This window comes from Phoca vitulina, unplaced genomic scaffold (assembly GCF_004348235.1).
Source record: "Phoca vitulina isolate PV1807 unplaced genomic scaffold, GSC_HSeal_1.0 scaffold111, whole genome shotgun sequence".
Classification (NCBI taxonomy): domain Eukaryota; kingdom Metazoa; phylum Chordata; class Mammalia; order Carnivora; family Phocidae; genus Phoca; species Phoca vitulina.
Window position 1 is genome coordinate 521,550 of NW_022589814.1, and position 20,876 is coordinate 542,425.

General features: G+C 37.8%; 1 protein-coding gene across 10 annotated transcripts in view; it reads left to right on the plus strand.

Moving 5' to 3' along the window:
- WNK3 (WNK lysine deficient protein kinase 3) overlaps positions 1-20,876 on the plus strand; it is a 168,817-nt gene that overhangs the window by 133,235 nt on the left and 14,706 nt on the right. For 9 of the 10 annotated variants that reach the window (XM_032398172.1, XM_032398175.1, XM_032398176.1 and 6 more), the window contains 9 exons: positions 794-910; positions 2,379-2,534; positions 2,616-2,667; positions 3,922-4,059; positions 4,438-5,381; positions 11,527-11,758; positions 12,165-12,295; positions 12,840-13,462; positions 16,002-16,213. In XM_032398172.1, the coding sequence (XP_032254063.1) occupies positions 794-910; positions 2,379-2,534; positions 2,616-2,667; positions 3,922-4,059; positions 4,438-5,381; positions 11,527-11,758; positions 12,165-12,295; positions 12,840-13,462; positions 16,002-16,213 (2,605 nt within the window). The remainder of the gene's footprint in view (positions 1-793; positions 911-2,378; positions 2,535-2,615; positions 2,668-3,921; positions 4,060-4,437; positions 5,382-11,526; positions 11,759-12,164; positions 12,296-12,839; positions 13,463-16,001; positions 16,214-20,876) is intronic. The other variant, XM_032398180.1, reaches the window with a different exon arrangement.

Here is a 20,876-nt window from a genome sequence, read left to right on the forward strand (position 1 = left end):
CTGGGATCTAGCCCCAGGTCAGGCTCTCTGCTCAGCGGGGAGCCTGCTTCTCCCTCTCCCCTTGCTTATACTTTCTCTCTCTCTCTGTCAAATAAACAAATAAAATCTTAAAAAAAATTTTTTTTAAACACATATTGCTAGATGGGCTGTCCAAAAAGGTTGGACCAGTATACATTTCCAATAGCAGTGCCTTTTCTTTTGTTTAAAGAGCCAATTTGTGGGATTAAGAAAATTTTGGAAATGAATGACTGAACGATCTTTGCATTTTGGAAAAATAGAGTAACTCTTCTGATTTTTTGTCTTTTTTTGTCTTTTTATAAAAGTTGTATTCCTTTTTCTTTCCCATGGGGATCACATTTCTAATTTATATTTTGCTAATTTTTTTTTAAAGATTATTTATTTATTTATTTATTTGACAGAGAGAGACACAGCGAGAGAGGGAACACAAGCAGGGGGAGTGGGAGAGGGAAAAGCAGGCTTCCTGCAGAGCAGGGAGCCCGATGCGGGGCTCGATCCCAGGACCCTGGGACCATGACCTGAGCCGAAGGCAGACGCTTAATGACTGAGCCACCCAGGTGTCCCTATATTTTGCTAATTTAACTCTTATATTTGCCATCGAATGGGTGTTAAGGCACTATTTCAATAGGGAAAAACAATCTTTTTATATTCTCAACAGTTTAAACTATTTTTCCATATATTGAATGTAAGCTCATCTAGATGTTCCTTAGTTGATTTGCAAAGAGAAGATAATAAATAACTGTGACTCTTAAATTGGTGACATGTTTGTGCCCAGGTGTCAGTATCTGGAGACAATATGGTGGAATGTCAACTGGAGACACACAACAACAAGATGGTCACCTTCAAGTTTGATGTTGATGGTGATGCACCAGAGGATATTGCAGACTATATGGTAAGTATAATAAAACCAAATTATTTTCCCTTTAGCATTCTGTCTCCTTTTCCCCTCATATTCTCCCCTCATTTATTCAGAGCAATCGTTTTTAGAGTACCATTAGTTTTTAAAATTTGCACAGAACTATACTACTTATGATCAAAAGTAAGTCACTGTACCGTCTTTCATTTCGGTATATTTATCTCTAAAATATGAGAGGATTTTATTAAGAGGTTATCTAGGTCAATGATTCTTATCCCTGGCTGCATGTTAAAGTCACCTTAAGAGCTTTTTAAAAACAAATCCATTGCCTGGGTCCCTAATTAAAACAGAATCTTTGGACATAAGGCCTAAGCATCACTAGTTTGTAAAATACCCCAGGTAATTCTAATGTTTTAGCTACTGATACATCATCTTACAAATAGGTGTTTAAGTAATGCTCATCATTTCTTTCAGTTTTCATATTTTCTTTGAATTGAGGCTTAAGTTAGTAGTTTTGCCCTGTTTTTAATGCGGGTAAGTAAGGGTGGAAGGAAGAGTACTTAATGCTTTTGTTTCTGACAGTTTTCTTTAGATATGCATTCCTGGAGAAACAGAATTAAACATTTTAAAAGTTAATAATGTTGTTAGTTCTGCCTCTTGTTTTTGTTTTCAGTAAATATTTTGTTGATCTAATAATTGTTACACAGGAAATAAAACTAAAATTCTTTAGTAACAGTTCTTCTTTTTTTAAAATTTACATATATTATTTGTTTCAAAAATACAGGTCTGTGATTCATCCATCTTACACAATTCACAGCACTCACCGTAGCACGTACCCTCCCCAATATCCATCACCCAGCCACCCCATCCCTCCCATCCCCCCTCCACTCCAGTTCTGCCCCTTGTTTAACATAATATTTTCTGAACTCTCCAGTTCTTTATAACCTTTAAAGATGTTTCATTTTGTGATTTAAAAACTTGGGTTTGGACATCCTAGTGGTAATCATAAACATTGCCTCAGTTATGTTCCTCAAATGATAATTTATAGAATGTGAGATGTTTTTAAAATGCTGGCTTTTTCTATGGTAGGTAGTACCAATCTGACAAATGTCAGTGGTCTCAAAATAAGAATAAGTTAATGTTTTATGTGGCATTTTAGTGTGGTCTTTTTTTTTAAGATTTATTTATTTTGGAGAGCACAGGAGTGCAAGCCTGGGGAGGGGCAGAGGGAGAGAATCTCAAGCAGACTCCCCACTGAGTGTGGAGCCTGATGCTGGGCTCAGTCTCAAGACCCTGAGATCATGACCTGGGCTGAAACCAAGTGTTGGACGCTCAACCGACTAAGCCACCCAGGTGCCCCAGTGCTGGTTGTTTTTAATTCTGTTGTGGCCTTTGTATCTAAATACTTAATTTTCATTTATTTTTCTTTAAGGTAGTCACCATTGATACAATATTATAATTTTGAGAAACTAAATTTAATAGACTTACCTTTACTTTTGGACAGGTTGAAGATAACTTTGTGCTAGAAAATGAGAAAGAAAAATTCGTAGAAGAATTGAGGGCTATTGTAGGTCAAGCCCAGGAGATCCTTCATGTCCACTCTGCTGCAGATAGACCCATTGGAATTGACTCTATTATTGTGGAATCCAACAATAACCAAGTAAGAGCAGTTATTTAGCAGAGAGGTCTTCTCAGATATATATCAAGAACTTCTTTATTTATCTATTCATTTTTAATTCAGACAGGATCATCTGAACAAGTACAGATAAATTCTGCATCCACTCAAACCAGCAGTAAGTATATTTCATAAAATTTACCATGTGGCTTTTGAAGCAAGACATTTGGAAACTTTAATTTACATACCTTCATTGGGAAAGATGTTAGCCAATAAAGGAAATTAATGAATTGTTAATGTAGGTTTTCCCACACTTGGAAAGGCCTTTTTAGCCCAGATGTAAGAAGTAAAACCATTCTCCAGATTTACTTCAAGTGTTAATTTATTTCTGAGTTGTTGCATGGTATGTTACCAGAAAAGCAATCACAGTACTGATGACCTTTAACGGCTTTATTGTTTGAAATTAATTGGTAAGTTGATTTTTTTTAACCACTGATATGATTTGGACAGGACCTTTCTTAACTAATATCACTATGTCCTAAGTTTGCCTCATGTTTTAATATAGTCATTTATATCTTGATTTCCTTCCACTTAGTGTTATACTTCTACCTGCTGTGATCACTGATAAGTTTTTGTAAATCAGATACTAGCTAAACTTCCAGGGACTAAAAATGGGGTCTTCTGTTTTCTTTTCTGATGACTTTATCTCTCCATTCTTTTCAGCTCTGGTCATGGTTATATTTAGAGTATCTGGGAGGGGGCGAAGAGCCATAGACAAATGAGGACCTGTGAAGGAATTATAACAACATGAAGAAGCAACAGGTGGTGTGGGAGTCATGAAATCAGATACCATTACCCTGAAATTTACTTTGTGTTAGGATGCCAAGGTCCTCCTCTGTTCTTTCTCATTAGGAGGAATTTGAGCAGATTTCTGACTGATAAAGTATGGTAAAGTTTATAAAAAAGAATTACTTATTTGAATAAGTTTACAAAGTAGGAATAAAGATGTGGGGACTTTATTTTTAAGTTGTCATATAGTAAAATTGATTTTTTCCTCTTGGTGTATAGTTCTATAAATTTTAATACTCACAGATTTGTGTAAGCATCATCATAATCAGGATGCAGAACAGGAGATATAGGTTTTATTGGAGAAAGTGCTTTCCATTTTTTCCCCAAAATGTGCCCTGCTTCTAATTGCTATTGATACAATGTTTGTTTCATAGATTTAAAAATCCTTCCCTAACAATATCTTGTGCTTAGTTCTTTAGAGTATTTGCCAGCGTTGGGAGGTCTGGTCTTATAAATTACACATATCCTAGTGCTGTTGGAAATGGAGATACAAGACAAATTGGTATTTTAACATGGTTTCCTTAATAGGGTAAACATGTTGACAATTGCTTAGCATATTGATTTTTGCTAATTCTTTCTACAGATGAATCTGCTCCACAGTCATCCCCAGTTGGTCGGTGGCGATTCTGTATCAATCAAACAATAAGAAACCGTGAGGCTCAATCTCCTCCTTCTCTTCAGCAGTCCATGCCTACAGTTCCTGGGCTATCTCTACTTCCTGGTAAGTGTTCATTGTCTGCCAACTTTCTCCAGACTTGGAGGAGTTACAAAATATATACCATATCTTTAATTTGTGTTCACGGGTATTTTATTCTTATGAGAATTTTCATAAGCATTATTGAAGGTGTTATTATTAGGGTATAACTTAAGCCATTTTAAAATGTAATATTTTTCAAATATAATATTTATGGAAAAAAATAAAGAAAAAGTTTTTATTCCTTGACAGGTTGAATTCTGTGTATTTTGAGTCTTATTTACAAGACTTATTCACACAGGTTCTTGTTTGTCCCTTGCTCCTCTTGTCCCCTTTGAGTTTGGTTACTAGTCCATGCTTTGTATTTATTAATATGTGCCTAGCTATTCTTTGTTATTGTTCCAGGTCCAAGAACCACAAATAATAAGGAAATATCACAGGACACACTGCCCACTCTAGAAAGTAATCCATGCCAGCGTGTACTTTTTGCCTCCAAATCAGAACTCAAGGATGTAGTTGATGGTAAGATGTCTGAATATGCCAGTGTAGAAACTAAGCAGCCAGCTTTATTTTATCGAGTGGAAGATGACAGGCAGATAATGGCACCAGTTACTAGTAGTTCAAGTTACACTGCTACTTCAGTTCGTGCAGTTCCAGTTGAATGTGAGGGACTCACCAACCAAGCAGGCATATTTCTACCTGTATATCCATGTCACCAAGCTGCCAGTCAGGCTGATGTACTTATGGTCCCTCCTGGCGAGTCAACTCAGATTGCTGGTAACTCTCTTACAACTCTGGCATTTATGTCTGATCAAAAGCCGCAATCCTTAGCAGTGCAGCAGCCAACTATGGATGCAGAGTTTATTTCCCAAGAAGGAGAAACCACAATGAACACTGAAGCAAGTTCTCCTAAGATGGTCATTCCCACTCAGACCCCTGGCCTTGAACTGACTACCCTTCTACCCACTACTATCCTGGAATCAGATGGGGAAAGACCTCCAAAAATGGAGTTTGCAGACAACCGAATTAAAACTCTGGATGAAAAATTAAGAAACTTGCTCTACCAGGAGCATAGCATATCTAGCATCTATCCTGAGAGTCAGAAGGATACCCAAAGCATAGACTCTCCATTTTCTTCCTCTGCTGAAGATACGCTCTCATGTCCAGTGCCAGAAGTCATAGGCATCAGTCACAGTGGAATTCAAGATAGTCCTGCACAGTCCCCTAATTTTCAGCAGACAGGCTCTAAGATTCTGTCCAATGTGGCTGCAAGTCAGCCTGCTAACATATCAGTATTCAAAAGGGACCTGAATGTGATAACTTCTATACCCAGCGAATTATATTTACATGTAAGTATTATTCTTTCTAATCAATTTCTTATCCTTATACTTTTAAAGAAATTCCTTCTTTTCTAAAGTTATATCCTTTGAAGTGAAATTGTCTATGTCACAGGATTCTGAGGTCACAGGTATTTAAGAAGGCCATGACTTAGGCTGCAGGTGCCCGGAATTTCTAGATAGAGACGACAGAAGTATCTTTGGTGAGAGAGCCCTCTGGTGAATTAGCTAGGAACTTGCAAGGATGTCGTTTTTGTATTAGTGACAGAACAGGACTGATTTATAGATTGTTTTAGTGGATAGGAAGAACTGACATTTAGATTTCCACTTAAAAGTGCCCGTTACCAATTTCCTTTCTTAAAAGTTTATGGTTTTAGTTTAATCTTGTTTGGTGAGTTTTATTTGAAAAAAAAAAAAACATTAATTTTTTAAGTTTTTATTTAAATTCTAGTTCACATCCAGTGTAATATTCGTTCAGGTGTACAATATAGTGATTCAACACTTCCACCCAACACCCTGTGCTCATCACAAGTGCCCTTCTCAATCCTTATCGCCTATTTAGCCCCTCCCTCCACCCACTTCCCCTCTGATAACCATCAGTTTGTTCACTAGACTTAAGAGTCTGATTCTTGATTTGCCTCTTCCCCTACCCCATGTTTGTTTGTTTTGTTTCTTAAATTCCACATATGAGTGAAATCATATGGTATTTTTTTTAAGTTATGTAACATAGGAACTTAATTTCCCCTTTCTATTCCCTTCAAATCACAGGAGTAATGACTATCTGGTGTTTATCCACTATTTGGTACTTATCCTTCTTAAGCTTACATGGATCTATTTACATACCTATAACTTTTTTTAAAGATTTTATTTATTTACCTGACAGAGAGAGACACAGTGAGAGAGGGAATATAAGCAGGGGGAGTGGGAGAGGGAGAAGCAGGCTTCCCGTGGAGCACGGAGCCCAATGCGGAGCTCGATCCCAGGACCCTGGGATCATGACCTGAGTCGAAGGCAGACGCTTAATGACTGAGCCACCCAGGTGTCCCCTACATATCTATAACTTTTTATTTACAAAAATAGGATTGTGCTATATGCATATTGGTCTGCAAATTTATCTTGTCATTTTTACAGTATATCATAGATATATTTCTAAATCTTCACCACTGTATCTCTTTATTATTATTACGTAAGTAGTATATGTGTGTATATAAAATAAAATCCATCCCACTTCCAAAACTATAGACATAGCTGGTAATGAATCTTTGCAGACATAGTTGTTTTTTTTTTTATGTTTTTTTATTTTTTTACTTGAGAGAGAGAGAGACAGAGATAGCTAGAGAGAGAAACGAGCTAGGAGGAGAGGGAGAAGCAGGCTCCCCACTGAGCAGGGAGCCCGATGCGGGGCTCCATCCCAGGACCCTGGGATCATGACCTGAGCCGAAGGCAGACGCTTAACCGACTGAGCCACCCAGGCGCCCTTTGCAGACATAGTTTTAATTAACATACAAATATGTGTATAATCATACTTCTCTTTTTTAAAGATTTTATTTATTTATTTGAGAGAGAAAGAGAGCACGAGTAGAGGGAGGGGTAGAGGGACAAGCAGACTCCCTGCTGAATGGGGAGCCCAACTTGGGGCTCGATCCCCCCCCAAGATCATGACCTGAGCTGAAGTCAGATGCTTAACCGACCGAGCTACCTAGATGCCCCAATCATACTTCTTTATTACATATTTACAAAGACATAGATATATATGTTTATATACGTCTATTTCTCTACATACATGTGCTGTTCTGCATTTTTTTCAATTATGAACATTTATCCATGGTGGTACACGTAGTTCCACCTCACTTACGTTTTTTATTTTTTAATTTTTTTTAAAGATTTTACTTCTTTATTTGACAGAGACACAGTGAGAAAAGGAACACAAGCAGGGGGAGTGGGAGAGGGAGAAGCAGGCTTCCCGCTGAGCAGGGAGCCTGATGCAGGGCTCGATCCCAGGACCCTGGGATCATGACCTGAGCCGAAGGCAGACACTTAACGACTGAGCTACCCAGGCGCCCCTCACTTACGTTTTTTAAACAATGGCATAATATTCCCTTGAATAGATCTAACTTAAAGATTTATATTGTTGTTGGGGCACCTGGGTGGCTCAGATGGTTAAACGCCTGCCTTCGGCTCAGCTCATGATTCCAGGATCCTGGGATCGAGCCCCACATCGGGCTCCTGACTTAGCGGGGAGTCTGCTTCTTCCTCTCCCTCTGCCTCTCCCACTGCTCATGCTCTCTCTCTCTCTGTATCTCTGTGTCTCAAATGAATAAATAAAATCTTTAAAAAAAAAAAGATTTGTATTGTTGTAAACTAGTAATTTTAAATTATGTATTTAATATATAAACAGGAAAGCAATTCAGAAGGATAGAAAATGAAAATTATGTTAACAACTTCTTATACCCCCTTCTACTCCCCAAACACTGTTAAGTTCCTGGTTTTAATTCTTGAAGTCATTGCCATTAATAACTTGTAAATAATATACTTATTCATCTATTTTTTGATTTAATAATTTTCGGCAATACCTAATAAATCACTGCTATGAAGGGTGAGGAATTATATATTTTCCCTTTCCTCTTCTTTCCCATACACCTCCCAGTTTTTATTACTTGTATTACTTTTTAATACTTGCAAGGTTTATAACATCTACATTTTTTTCCTGTAACACTGGCTGGGCTTTGTAGGTTGATTCGAAGAATTGAAGGTCAGTAAACAGCATTTATATTATGATTATATGTGTTATCTGATGATCATGTAATAATATTAGAACCATAAAAAATGAAATATAATTTTCTGTCATTTAAATTTTGTTGCTCAAAGGATAGCCTTTCAAGTATCAAGGTCAAATGGATTCTTTTGTTTAAGTGTCCATTGGTACTTCTGGATCAAATTTATTTGCCACTCTTTCTGGTGTCCTAGAATTCCTTTTTCTCCCCTCCCTGAAATGCTTCTATGAGTAATATTTTTAAATAAGTTGCATGGGTGACTAATTTGATTTTTTTTAAGTCCAAAATTGCCTTTATTTTGCTTCACACTTGATTTAGTATACATGGTAGGGTCATTTTGAGTTAATTTTTGTATATGGTGTGAAATAAGGGTTCACCTTCATTCTTTTGCATCTGACTATCCAGTTGTTCCAGCACCATTGTTATTCTCTTTGTTGTTATTATCAATGGAATTGTTTTCTTAATTTCCTTTTCAGATTTTTCTTTGCTATTGTATAGAAATACAACTAATTTTTAAGTGTTGATGTTGTATCCTTCAATTTTGCTGAGTTTGTGTATCATTTAGGATTTTCTGTATAATATATAAGATCATATCGTCTGTAAAAAGAGATAGTTTATTTCTTCATTTCCTGTTTTTCTTATCTATTAACTTTTCATTGCATGCTTTCCATCTCTTTGTCCTTTTGCTTTTTTCTCAATTTTTAAGCTGTTTCAGTCTCCTATTCAGCTATTTTTTTTGTCAAGGATTCTATTTTTTTTTTAATTTTAATTATTTTTATTTTTATTCATTTTTTTAGAGAGGGGAAGAGAGAAGGGCAGAGGGAGAGGGAGAGAGAGAATCTTTTTTTTTTTTTTTTTTTAAAGATTTTATTTGACAGCGAGATACAGCGAGAGAGGGAACACAAGCAGGGGGAGTGGGAGAGGGAGAAGCAGGCTTCCCGCTGAGCAGGGAGCCTGATGTGGGGCTCGATCCCAGGACCCTGGGATCATGACCTGAGCCGAAGGCAGATGCTTAATGACTGAGCCACCCAGGTGCCCCGGAGAGAGAGAATCTTAAGCAGGCTCCACACCCAGCACAGCCCGATGCGGGGCTCAATCTCACAACCCTGAGATCATGATCTGAGCTGAAATCAAGAGTTGGATGCTTAATCCACTGAGCCACCCAGGTGCTCCAAGGATTATATTTTTAATTTTCAGTAACTGTAGTTCATTTTTCTTATGGTTGTATTATCTTCACACATCTTTCTGGAGATATTAAGTATTATTCTATGTTATTGATGCTATTTCCTTGGCTATTCTTCTTCTTACTGAATTTAGTGTTTTCTTTCTTTTTTAGAATTTTTATTTATTTACTTTTTATGTAGGCGTCACACCCAGTGTGGGGCCTCAGCTCATGACCCTGAGATCAAGAGTCACACACTCTACTGACTGAGCCAGCCAGGTGCCCCTTGTGTTTGCTTATAGTGTTGATTTCCCATAAGTGGTGATTCTTAGACTCATCTTTTCTTTTTCCCCTGTAAGATTCCTTGTTTGTCTCTCTAAATGCCATATATAATTATTGTAGCCTTCCTCCAGTAATTGTGGGAAAAGCATGGGACATGCTTCTTGGCTCTGAATATTACAGCTTTTCTCGAAATGCTGCCTAGAGGGTAGCTTAATAGTCTTCAAAGGTGGAAGGGCTTTCCCTTCCTCCTGGATGTTGTCTCCTTCCTACATTGCTGATTGGGCCACAAACATTTTCCTCTCACCACTCTTATTTGGGAGCAGATGGCTCTGCTGTCTTTTGCTTGCTGTGGAGGTAGGGAGGGAAAGAAGAACTGCCTGGTTATTCTTTCTTTGGTACCCCAACCAGTTTACTCTCCCAGTCAGTGAGTAAGTCAAGATCTCTTTTTGTGAAACTCAAATTCTAGTCAGGGAAGATAGACTCTAAATAAATAAATAAAGGAAAGGGCTATGATAGAATGAGTAGGGGATTACTTTATATAAGGGGTCAGGGAGGAACTTGTGTGTGGTGGTAACATTCATAGGTGGAGACCTGCTCAAGGAACCAAAAGAAGTCCAGGAAGTCGGAGAGTGTTATGAGATGATGTTGAGGCAGATAGGAGACAGATTGGGTACAGCTTTGTAAGCTTTCTAGCCAACGACTCTTCCTTTTGGTTGGCCAGGGCCCTCTCTCACTGCCTAGATCTGCCACCCAAGTTTGCAGCATTTTGAAATAGTTCCTGCATGTGTCATGGGCTGCTTTTTCCTCCTTTAATTATATATGCCTGTGTCTGTGTCTCTTTTTTCTGTCATATCTATGGATTTGGATTGATAAGGTAGGCTAGAACTTGTACTTAACTTACCATCTTGATCAGTTATTACTTATTAAAAATTTTCTGTAATTTCAGTGGGACTTATGCAGCATTTTCTAAATTTAATATTATTGAGAAATTTTTTCTCTTCATGAAAGTAGCATTATTACTAGTCCAGAATGAGCTTTTTTTTCCCCAAAATAGGACTTTGGAAAATAAGAACTGATTGTTCAGAATTTTAATAACTGCTGACCTGCCCTGAGTGTTAATGCTTATTCAAGACTCCGGTATACTTAATGCCACTTAGGCTGTCTTCCTGCAGACAAATGCTAAATCCCATTCTTTGAACTTTTTAATACTCATTTAATTCTAGATTAGTAGAGATGATTCTCATGTTTCCCAAAGTTGTGTATTTTTGTATTATTATAGAGGATTTATTTTTAAAGTACTCATTTAGAATACAACAGTTAATTCTGACATTTTGTTGTCAGAGGGATGGGAGGACAAGAAGAGGAGAGTGATTTTATAGCCAGCTGTGGCCTGATGTTAACAAGTTTTAGAGCAAGAATTTGAAATAATTTCAAGGCCCATTGTAAATATCTGTGTGCTTACATAAAGTAAGAAATTTGATTTGGTAATATTTCTCTATAAATCTAAATGCCTAGATATCTTGTTTTTCTATGTTATCATGTATGTTAGGCATCTTTCACTCTCAAATAATATGAGCATAAATGAAAGTTTCATTTTAAGAGCATAGGGTTTCAGTAACCTCTTTTAGTAAATGAAGCATATGAAGGAATAATTTTCATTTTCATTTTTCAAAGTTGCTATAATGAAAAATATTCTAGGGTGGAAGATTAATATTCTGCTCTGTATTTATCTGAAGTCCAAATAATATTTTTAAAGAAAGAGGAAGGATTAATTCCTATAAGTTGAATACTTCAGATTCACTCTGATATGCAGACAGACATAGCATTCTGTTTTTGATTACTCATTAGTCCATGCAAGAAACTCCAGTGGTATAAACAGCTGCTTCATCTTACCTAAATTATCACCATTTTGGTTTTTTTCTCTTTTTGTCTCCATTAGGAGATGTCCCCAGATGCTTCACTTCCAGGAGATCCAGAGGCCTATCCTGCTGCTGTGTCAAGCGGTGGAGCCATTCATCTGCAGACAGGAGGTGGATATTTTGGCCTAAGCTTTACTTGTCCTAGTCTCAAAAATCCTATTAGCAAGAAATCCTGGACTCGCAAATTAAAAAGCTGGGCATACAGGCTACGGCAGTCAACCAGCTTTTTCAAGAGATCAAAAGTCCGTCAAGGTAGTGTGCTTACAGTCAGGGACATAGACTAGGTAACATCACTTTTCATTTACTTCTGTTTTTTTTTGTTTGTTTGTTTGTTCATATACAAACCTTACCACTTTTTCCACGTAGCCCATGTATGTGACATGTCCCATTAATGTCATTGCCATTTTATTTTTCCTTTTGTAACTAATTTGGTTTTACAGTTATTCATTTCATGTAGATACTAAGTCTCGGGATAAATCTTACAATGTCTGATTTTGAGTTAGGGACTTCTACAGTGTTGCTTATTACATTAACACTTTTTAATTATCTAGCAGGGGTTAAGCTTTTTCTACTTTTCTTCATTTTTTGGTAATGTAAACAGATTTAGTCTTAACAAACAATTTTCTCTTTTCTGCTTACAATTGCACAAAACTTGCAGTGGAAGCAGAAGATATGAGATCAGCAGTTGCTCCTGATCCCATTCCTCTGACGGGAGAGTCCACGGCTGATACTAGGGCTTTGAGTAGATGTAAAGCGATGAGCGGATCATTTCAGCGGGGTCGGTTCCAGGTTTGTGTCTTTGGTTGAATCTTTATCTACAAGGGCATTGTACAAGATAATAGCATTGAAAATCTTGGTATTTGTATGATACTTATTTTGAATGTAGATTATTGTCGTATTTAATTTTTTCCCCTAATACATATCCCCTCACCTTTTGTAGACTTCCAGTAAAGGTGAGTCTAAAGAAATGGAGATTTTAGTAGCTGGAAAAGAGCACAGAAATGAGTCATCATTTTTCAGTGGGTGGTTGGGTCACCTTTTTTATAAATCTATTTCTTGTCCTTTAGAATCTCAGCAACTTGAATCATTGAATTTTTTTAAATTGTGGAATCTTGTTTGAGCAATTTGAAGCCAACTCTTTTTACCCAAGGGGCCTAATTGAAAGACTTTGAAATGAGAATTATAGATGGGGTTTTTAAGTTTGAATATTATCGATATGTGTACATCATAGCAGACCATCCACTTATCTGTGCCATATTTTGATATTGAATTTCTTCATGGGTTTACTCTTTGGTTAGACAGAGCCAGCCACTTTTGCCTTTTTGTATCTCAGGTGATTACGGTTCCTCAGCAGCAATCAGTGAAAGTGACATCTTTTGGAATAGAACACACACCAGCATTCCATAAAATGACAACCCATTCTAGTGAAGAAGCTCTAGCCTTTACGGACAGAGCAAAGTCTCAATTAGTGGAAGTGGAACCTGCCACGCACAATCCACCGACTTCACTTTCTTCTCAGAAGTTACGAGCTCTTCATGAAACCTTCAAAGAAGGTAAAAGAATTCCCAAACAAGGTGACAACTTCTCATCTTTCAGCACAGCTTGTGAGACTGATGTATCTTCAATGACCCCAGAAAAAGAGTTGGAAGAGAACTCAGCCATGGGAAGTAGTATGCATTCTGGACTTGAACTGTTGTTTAAAGAGAGAGAGATACTTACTGCTGGGAAACAGCCTAGCTCTGATAGTGAATTTTCAGCCACTCTTGCTGGCAGAGGGAAATCAGTGACAAAGACTGGTCCAGAAAGTGATCAGTGCTTACCACTCCGTGAAGAAAAAGCCTGTGCTCAAACACAGAGCTCACTCTTCTATTCACCATCTTCTCCAATGAGCAGTGATGATGAGTCAGAAATAGAGGACGAGGATTTGAAGGTGGAGCTTCAAAGATTACGAGAAAAGTAAGATTGTTTCTCTTTTGTCACAAGTCTGGTTGCCTGGAGTTTTATAGAACTAAGTATTTGACTGATAGCTAATTTACAATTGGTGACTTTTTTAAAAAAGATTTACTTATTTATTTACTTACTTACTTGAGGGAGAGAGAGAGAGTGTGTGTGTGCACACAGGGAAGGGGCAGAGGGAGAGGGAGAGAATCTCCAGCAGACTCTGTGCTGAGCATGGAGCCCAACACGGGGCTCGATCTCATGACCCTGAGATCATGACCTGAGCCAAAACCAAGAGTCAGATGCTTAACTGACTGAGCCACCCAGGTGCCCCACAATTGGTGACATTTTAATGATTGAAAATTTTTGATGATTGAAAACTACAAAGATAGCATCAGATCTCACAGGTCAGGGGCTCAGTCCCACATATGTCAATCATAAGTCCAAGTAGTATTACCTATGCTTCAAAGGTTCCCACAAGCCCTTCCTTGCGTTCAATTAATTTACTAGAGCAGCTTACAGAACTCAGGAAGAACAGTTTACTTACTAGATTATCAGTTTATTATAAAAGGACACAACTGAGGAACCGTCAGATGGCAAGGTACAGGGGAAGGGGCATAGAGCTTCCATGCCCTCTTGGGAGTACCAGCACCTTCATGTTTTTACCAACCTGGAAATTCTCCAAACCCTATACTAAGGGATTTTTATGGAAATTTCATTATGGTAGGCATGATTGATTTAAATCATTGGCCATTGGCGATTAATTCAGTCTCTAACTCTGTCCCAGAGGTGGAGTGGGAGGGGCTGAAAATCCCACCCTCTAATCACTTGGTTGGTTCTCCTGGCAATCAGCCCCCAACCTTAGGGGCTATTCAAGTCAGTTCATTAATATAAACTCAGGTGTGATTCCAAGGGGCTTATTATAATTAATAAGATTTCTTTCACCTTTATCACTCTAGAGCTACTTTAGGAACTGGAGCTATTTGAGGACAACAAGCCAGATATTAAAATAAAAGATCCTCCAATTGCTCTTTATAGCTTAGGAAATTACTAGGGTTTTAGGAGCTGTATTCTAGGAACAGGGATAAAGACCAAATATATATATTTTAATATAAATCATAATATCACAACAGTAAAAAAGCACACAGAACAATCTCTTATTTCTCATGCCCTAATCTCATTTCTCAGAGGCAACCACTGTGAACTGTTTGGTATATATCTTGCCTGTCATTTTTCTGTGCATTACATATATTTTTTGCCTTTTATGAAAGTGAGGTCATAATATACATGTTATTCTACAATTTTTTTACTTAACACTGTTGCTTATATACACGTTTGCACAAATAATCTTTATTCCACATATTAGAATAGCTATTTAAAGTTTATTTAATCCCTTATTAATGGACATTTCAGCTTTATTCCATGTTTTGCTTATGTAAGCAATGTTGAAGTAAACAACCTTATATTTTTACATACTTATGTGAGTATTTTTTGTAGGATAGATACCTAAAAGTAGAATTTCTGGGTTAAAAGGTATGTATACTTTAAATTGATAGATACTGCTAATATTGTTGTTCAGGGTGGCTATACCATTTTATACACCAAACAAATATATATGAAAGTGGGGTGCCTGGCTGGCTCGGTCAGTAGAGCATGTGACTCTTGATCTTGGGATCGTGAGTTCCAGCCCCATGTTGGGCATAGAGATTACTTTAACAATATATATATATATACATATATATGAAAGTGACTGTTTTCCCACTTCTTAACAACATTGGACTGGATATTATTGATCCTTTTAGTTTTATTCCAATCAGATAAATTAAAAATATTTCTTAAGAAATAATTGTGTTCTCCTACTTAATAGTGAAGTTGTACATATCTCATATTGGCTACTTGTATTTCCTCTTTGGAGTCACCTTCTCATATTCTTTCCCCTTTTTCCTATAAGGTTGTTTCTTTTTTTCTTATTGATTTTTTAAAAGATTTTATGTATTTATTTGAGAGAGAGAGAGCGAGCATGACTGGGGGTGGGGGACAGAGGGAGAGGGAGAAGCAGACTCCCCACTGAGCAGAGAGCCCAATGAGGCTCGATCCCAGGACCCTGAGATCATGACCTGAGCCGAAGGCAGCCACTTAACCGACTGAGCCACCCAGGCACCCTTTTCGTATTGATTTTTAGGAACTATTTATATATTCTGAATATTAATCTTTTACTATATGTTGCAAATATTTTGTTATTTATACTTGCAACATATAATAAAGAAAAGATTAGTATTATCAATATATGTGATTTTAAATTGTATTTCATTATCTTTCACTACATTGAAGTTTTAAAATTTGTTCTTGTCAATTTGTTCACTTTTTTCTTAATGTCTGATTAGTTTAATGTTGAGTTTAGGAAGGCATAGCCCATCCTAAAATTGTGAATATTCTGTATTTTCACATTCTTAATCTAAATTCCTTGTTAAACTTTCCTTGTATTGGTGTAGAGTTTCTTGAGTCGTCTGTATGATGCCAGTGCTATTAAAATGCTTTCTGCATGATTTTCATTTAGACACATTCAGGAGGTGGTAAATCTTCAAACCCAGCAGAACAAGGAGCTGCAGGAGCTCTATGAACGCCTTCGGGCAATTAAAGATAGCAAAATCCAATCATCAGAGGTTCCTCTGCCACCTTCGTCACCACGCAGACCAAGATCTTTCAAAAGCAAACTTCGTAGCCGCCCCCAGTCCTTGACACATGTGGACAGTGGCGCAGCTGCTACAGGTAAATTGGTCTTAAAAGTGATTTTAAAAACCTGGTCAAATAACAGCAAAATAATAAATATAATGATGATATAATTTATTTCTTATTTTTTATAATTTATTTCTTATTACGCTAAGATGCTTTAAAGAAGTACACGTTATCCTGAGATTCTTTTCTACCTTTTTGGTATTAGATATTCTTTTATGAAATAATGGTGAGGATAGATGATAGATTTTGGAGAGCAGATGAGTGTGTTTTATGTTTTCATTTGGAAAACAAACACCTGGAAGCCCAACTTCAGTCTCCCAAATAGTTTTTGAAATGTTATCAGTCATTGGGAACTAGAGTTTGTTGAGGAGTTTGTAGCTAACAAAGATAATCTTAAAAATACTGTCATGTTCTATGTGATGTAAGAGATCATTGTTTATTATTTATGAGAATATTAGAAAAATGTACTACTTTGATTTGAAAAAAGAGGATCAGTCTCTTCTTAATAAAGAAGTTGTTAATCGGGTCAGACTTCTTGGTTACATGTGCATAGTCAAGTGGGTGTTGAGGGTGAACAATAAGGATATATGTGAGATCTCAACAGAATTTGTGGTAGACAGAATAATGGCCCCTAAACAAGTCTTTGTGCAAATTCTTGGAACCTCTGACTATGTTTGGTTATATGGCAAAGAGGAATGGAGGTTGTGGATGGAATTAAGGTTGCTAATTAACTGACTTTAAAATAGGGAGATTATCCTGGATTACTCAGGTGGGCCCAAAGTAATCACAAGGGTCCTTTAAAGTGGAAAAGGGAGGCAGAAGAGAGGGTCAGAGAAAAGATGTGAGGAGGGAAGCAGTGTCAGACAGATGCAACATTGCTGGCTTGGAAGATGGAGGAAGAGGGCCACAAACCAAGGAATTTAGGCTGCCCCTAGAAGCTGGAAAAGGCTGAGGAACAGATCTTCTCTAGAGCCTCCAGAAGGAATGAAGCCCTGCCAGCACATTGATTGTAGTCCAGTGAGACCCATGTTGGACTTCTAACCTACAGTATTATAAGATAATAAATCTGTGTTGTGTTGGTATGGATGTCAGCCACTAATCTATGGTAATCAGTTATAGCAACAATAGAAAACTAATACAGAACTCAAGAATGGAAATTCTTCTTTGTGATCCTCATAAAGATAGAATTGAAGGGTAAACTTAGATTGAGGGTAACTTTGGGAGGTTAATAGCAAAAGCATGGGAACTTTCAGTCTAATACTCTACCATTAATTGCTATACTTTTTTAAAGAGATTTTATTTATTTATTAGAGAGCAAGCATGAGAGAGAGAGAGAGAGCACAAGCAGGGGTGGGGGGTAGAGAGAGAAGCAGGCTCCCTGCCTAGCAGAGAGCCCAATACAGGACTCGATCCCAGGACCCTGGGATCATGACCTGAGCTGAAGGCAGATGCTTAACCAACTGAGCCCCCCAGGCACCCTAATTGCTATACTTTATTTTATTCTGTTTTGTTCTTTTCTTTAAAGATTTTATTTATTTGTCAGAGAGAGAGAGCACAAGCAGGGGGAGCGGCAGGCAGAGGGAGAAGCAGGCTCCCCACTGAGCAAGGAGCCTGATGCAGGAGTCGATCCCAGGACCCTGGGATCATGACCTGAGCTGAAGGCAGATGCTTAATCTACTGAGCCACCCAGGTGCCTCAATTCTGATTTGTTCTTAAGTGACTTGCTCTTTTTATGTAGTTTCTGTTTCCCCAGAACTTTGACTTGCAGATGGCTTTGGTTTGTTATGATCCAAAGCATTCTTTGACTTTCCAATCCCTGCTTAACTGGCCCTTGTCACATTCCAGAGATAGAAAATTGACTGACCCTGCTCATCTTTTTCATGCCAAGAAATGGGCCAGAGGCCATTGCCTATCCTATTCTTGGGCTCTCCTCCAGTCTGGTTGTTAAGGATTTTTTCTGCGTAGGTGAGCACAGTTCTTTGTCAGGCCACTTTGAAGAATGAAGAGGTAGACCAGACAGAGTGGTGGGCAGCAAAGCAAGGTTTATTGAGTGATAGCAAAGTGATAGTCCAGAGCTCCCGAGGAGGGAGGGGACCCGAGAGGGTTGCCACCAGTTTTTAAGTCTAGGGGTTTTTATGGGCTTGTTGGCGGGCTGTTTTCATCTAATTAAGCCTCCCTGTGCCTGTCATCCAATCAGGTTTTTGTCATATAGGAAAGGGTAGAGGGCTCCTCCCAGAATGGTGTAAAATCTTTTTAAGGGTGGTTTCCTCTTAGGACGGAGGGCCCCTTGTCCCTGCCTGCCTGCCTTCCATCTATCCTTCATTAATATCTGTTGCTGAGCCACTGTAGTGAATTTTTTATTTCAGTTATTATACTTTTAAACTCCAGAATTTCTATTTTTAAGAAAAGTTTCTATCTCTTGATATTCTCTGTTTAGTGTGAGACATTGTTATCATACTTTCCTTTAAATTTTTAGGCATAGTTTCCTTAAATTTGAATACAGATTTTGTCTACTAAGACCAAAATCTAGGCCCCCTTCAGGATGTTTTTGTTGACTTTTTTTCTGTATATGTGGCATTCTTTTCTGTTTCTTTGCATGTATCTTATTTTGTGATTAAAAACTGGACATTATAGATAATATATTGTAACAGCTCTGGTATCAGATTCTTCCACCCTCTTCCCCACCAAGGTCTGTTGTATTTTGTTTGTTTATTATTGTTATGGTATTTTCTTGTTGCTACTTACTTGTTTACTGATTTTCCAACACTACTCTGTATTCCCTGCAGTGTATGGCCATTAAGTTCTTTGCAAATTTAAAAAAATTTAGTTTTTATTTTTAAGTCTGGCATGCTGATGGTCACACCTGAGCCAGTACATTTAGTGGTGAGCCAATGATTTGTCAGAAGATTTCATTAAATGCTTCATCTGGATGTTTTTGTCAAGGGGATCTCTGTGAGAAGGCACACTTTCAAGCTTCACTTTATAAGACAACCTTTGAATTTATTTCCTGCTTGCCCAGGAAGTGAAGTTCAGCCAGAATTGAGTGATTGGTACTTTCTCCTTTCTCAGGTCTTTCCTGGCATGCCAGACATTTATATTCCCATGAATATGTCAGAGGTTTTGAAAGTTTCCTATGGTCATCTAATTGTCCTGGAATTCCTTTTTAATTCTAGGCCAGGCTCTTGTTTGCCCCAACTGAATCACAGCCTTAGGCATCCCAGTTGTTGCCAGAACTTTCCTATTGTTTTAGTAATGCCCTGGAGGTAGCTCCCTATCCTCCCCCACTCCACATACCCAGCCTGCCTGGGCTGACCTAAGCTCTGAGTGAAACCAAATATCCACCACACTCTAAGAATAGAGGGTCTTTCTAGGTTGTTGCAAGTTTAGACACAATATTGACTTTGGGGATGGTACTTTTTTTTTTTTTTTAAGATTTTATTTATTTATTTGAGAAAGAGAGAGAGCGAGAGCCTGCACGCACACAGAGGAAGAGGAGGAAGCAGCCACGCTGCTAAGCTGGGGGCCTGACGTGGAACTCGATTCCTGGACCCTGGGATCCTGACCTGAACCGAAGGCAGAGGAGGCAGACGCTTAACTGACTGAGCCACCCAGGCGCCCCTGGGGATGGTGCTTTTAAGGGAACTCAAAAAGAGGTCTAATCTCTATTGTCTGCAGTGCTGCTGGCTTTTGGCCATCACAACACTGAGCTGAGGAAGAAGCTGGGATGGAACTTGCCAAAAGTTAAAATGTCACAGACCTCAGTAGTGTGTCTTGGATAAATGATTTTGACTTCATTCTGTGTCTTTGGATAATTGTCAGAGTTCTGAAATGGTTGGTTTGAGTTGTTTTGCCCATATTTTTATTGTTTTAAAGAGCATGTTCACCTAGGCCCTTACTCTGCATTTTTTGAAGTCTTTCTCCTCCCTCTTCTTCTATTATGGCAAAGACCTTGTGTTGAATTAGTATTATTTCTTCTTTAACTGTCTGGAAGAATTGTCCAATGAAACCACTTGGGCTCAGAGATTTCTATTTTAGGAAGTTTTTCACTACAAATTCAAATTATTTAATAGGATTATAGGATTATTCAGGTTATGCATTTTATGTTGAGTAAGTTTTGGTAGTTTATGGTTTTTGAAGCTTGGTCCATTTCATCTAAGCTGTTGAATCTCTGTGTTTAGAGTTGTTTATTACTACCTTTTTAATGTCTTGGAAACCTGTAGTGACATCTGGATGTTTTTGCCAAGGGGAATCTCTGTGAGAAGGCACACTTTCAAGCTTCACTTTATAACACAGCCTTTGAATTTATTTCCTGCTTGCCCAGGAACTGAAGTTCAGCCAGAATTGAGTGATTGGTACTTTCTCCTTTCTTAGGTCTTTCCTGGCATGCCAGACATTTCTGGATATTTGTAATTTGTGTCGTCTCTTTTTTTTTTTCCTTGTCAGTCTTGATAGCAGTTTATCAATTTTATTGATCTTTTCAAAGATATCCAGTGTTTGTTTTTATTGGTTTCCTTAATTGTTTTCCTGTTTTAACTTTCATTGATTTCTACTCTTTATTATTTTCTTCCTCCTACACATGCCTTGTTTTTATTTTGCTCTTTTTCTAATTTCTTTAAATGGAAGCTAAGATTATTTTTTAAAGATTTATTTATTTATTTTAGACAGGGAGCGCACGTGAGCACAAGCATGTGCCAAC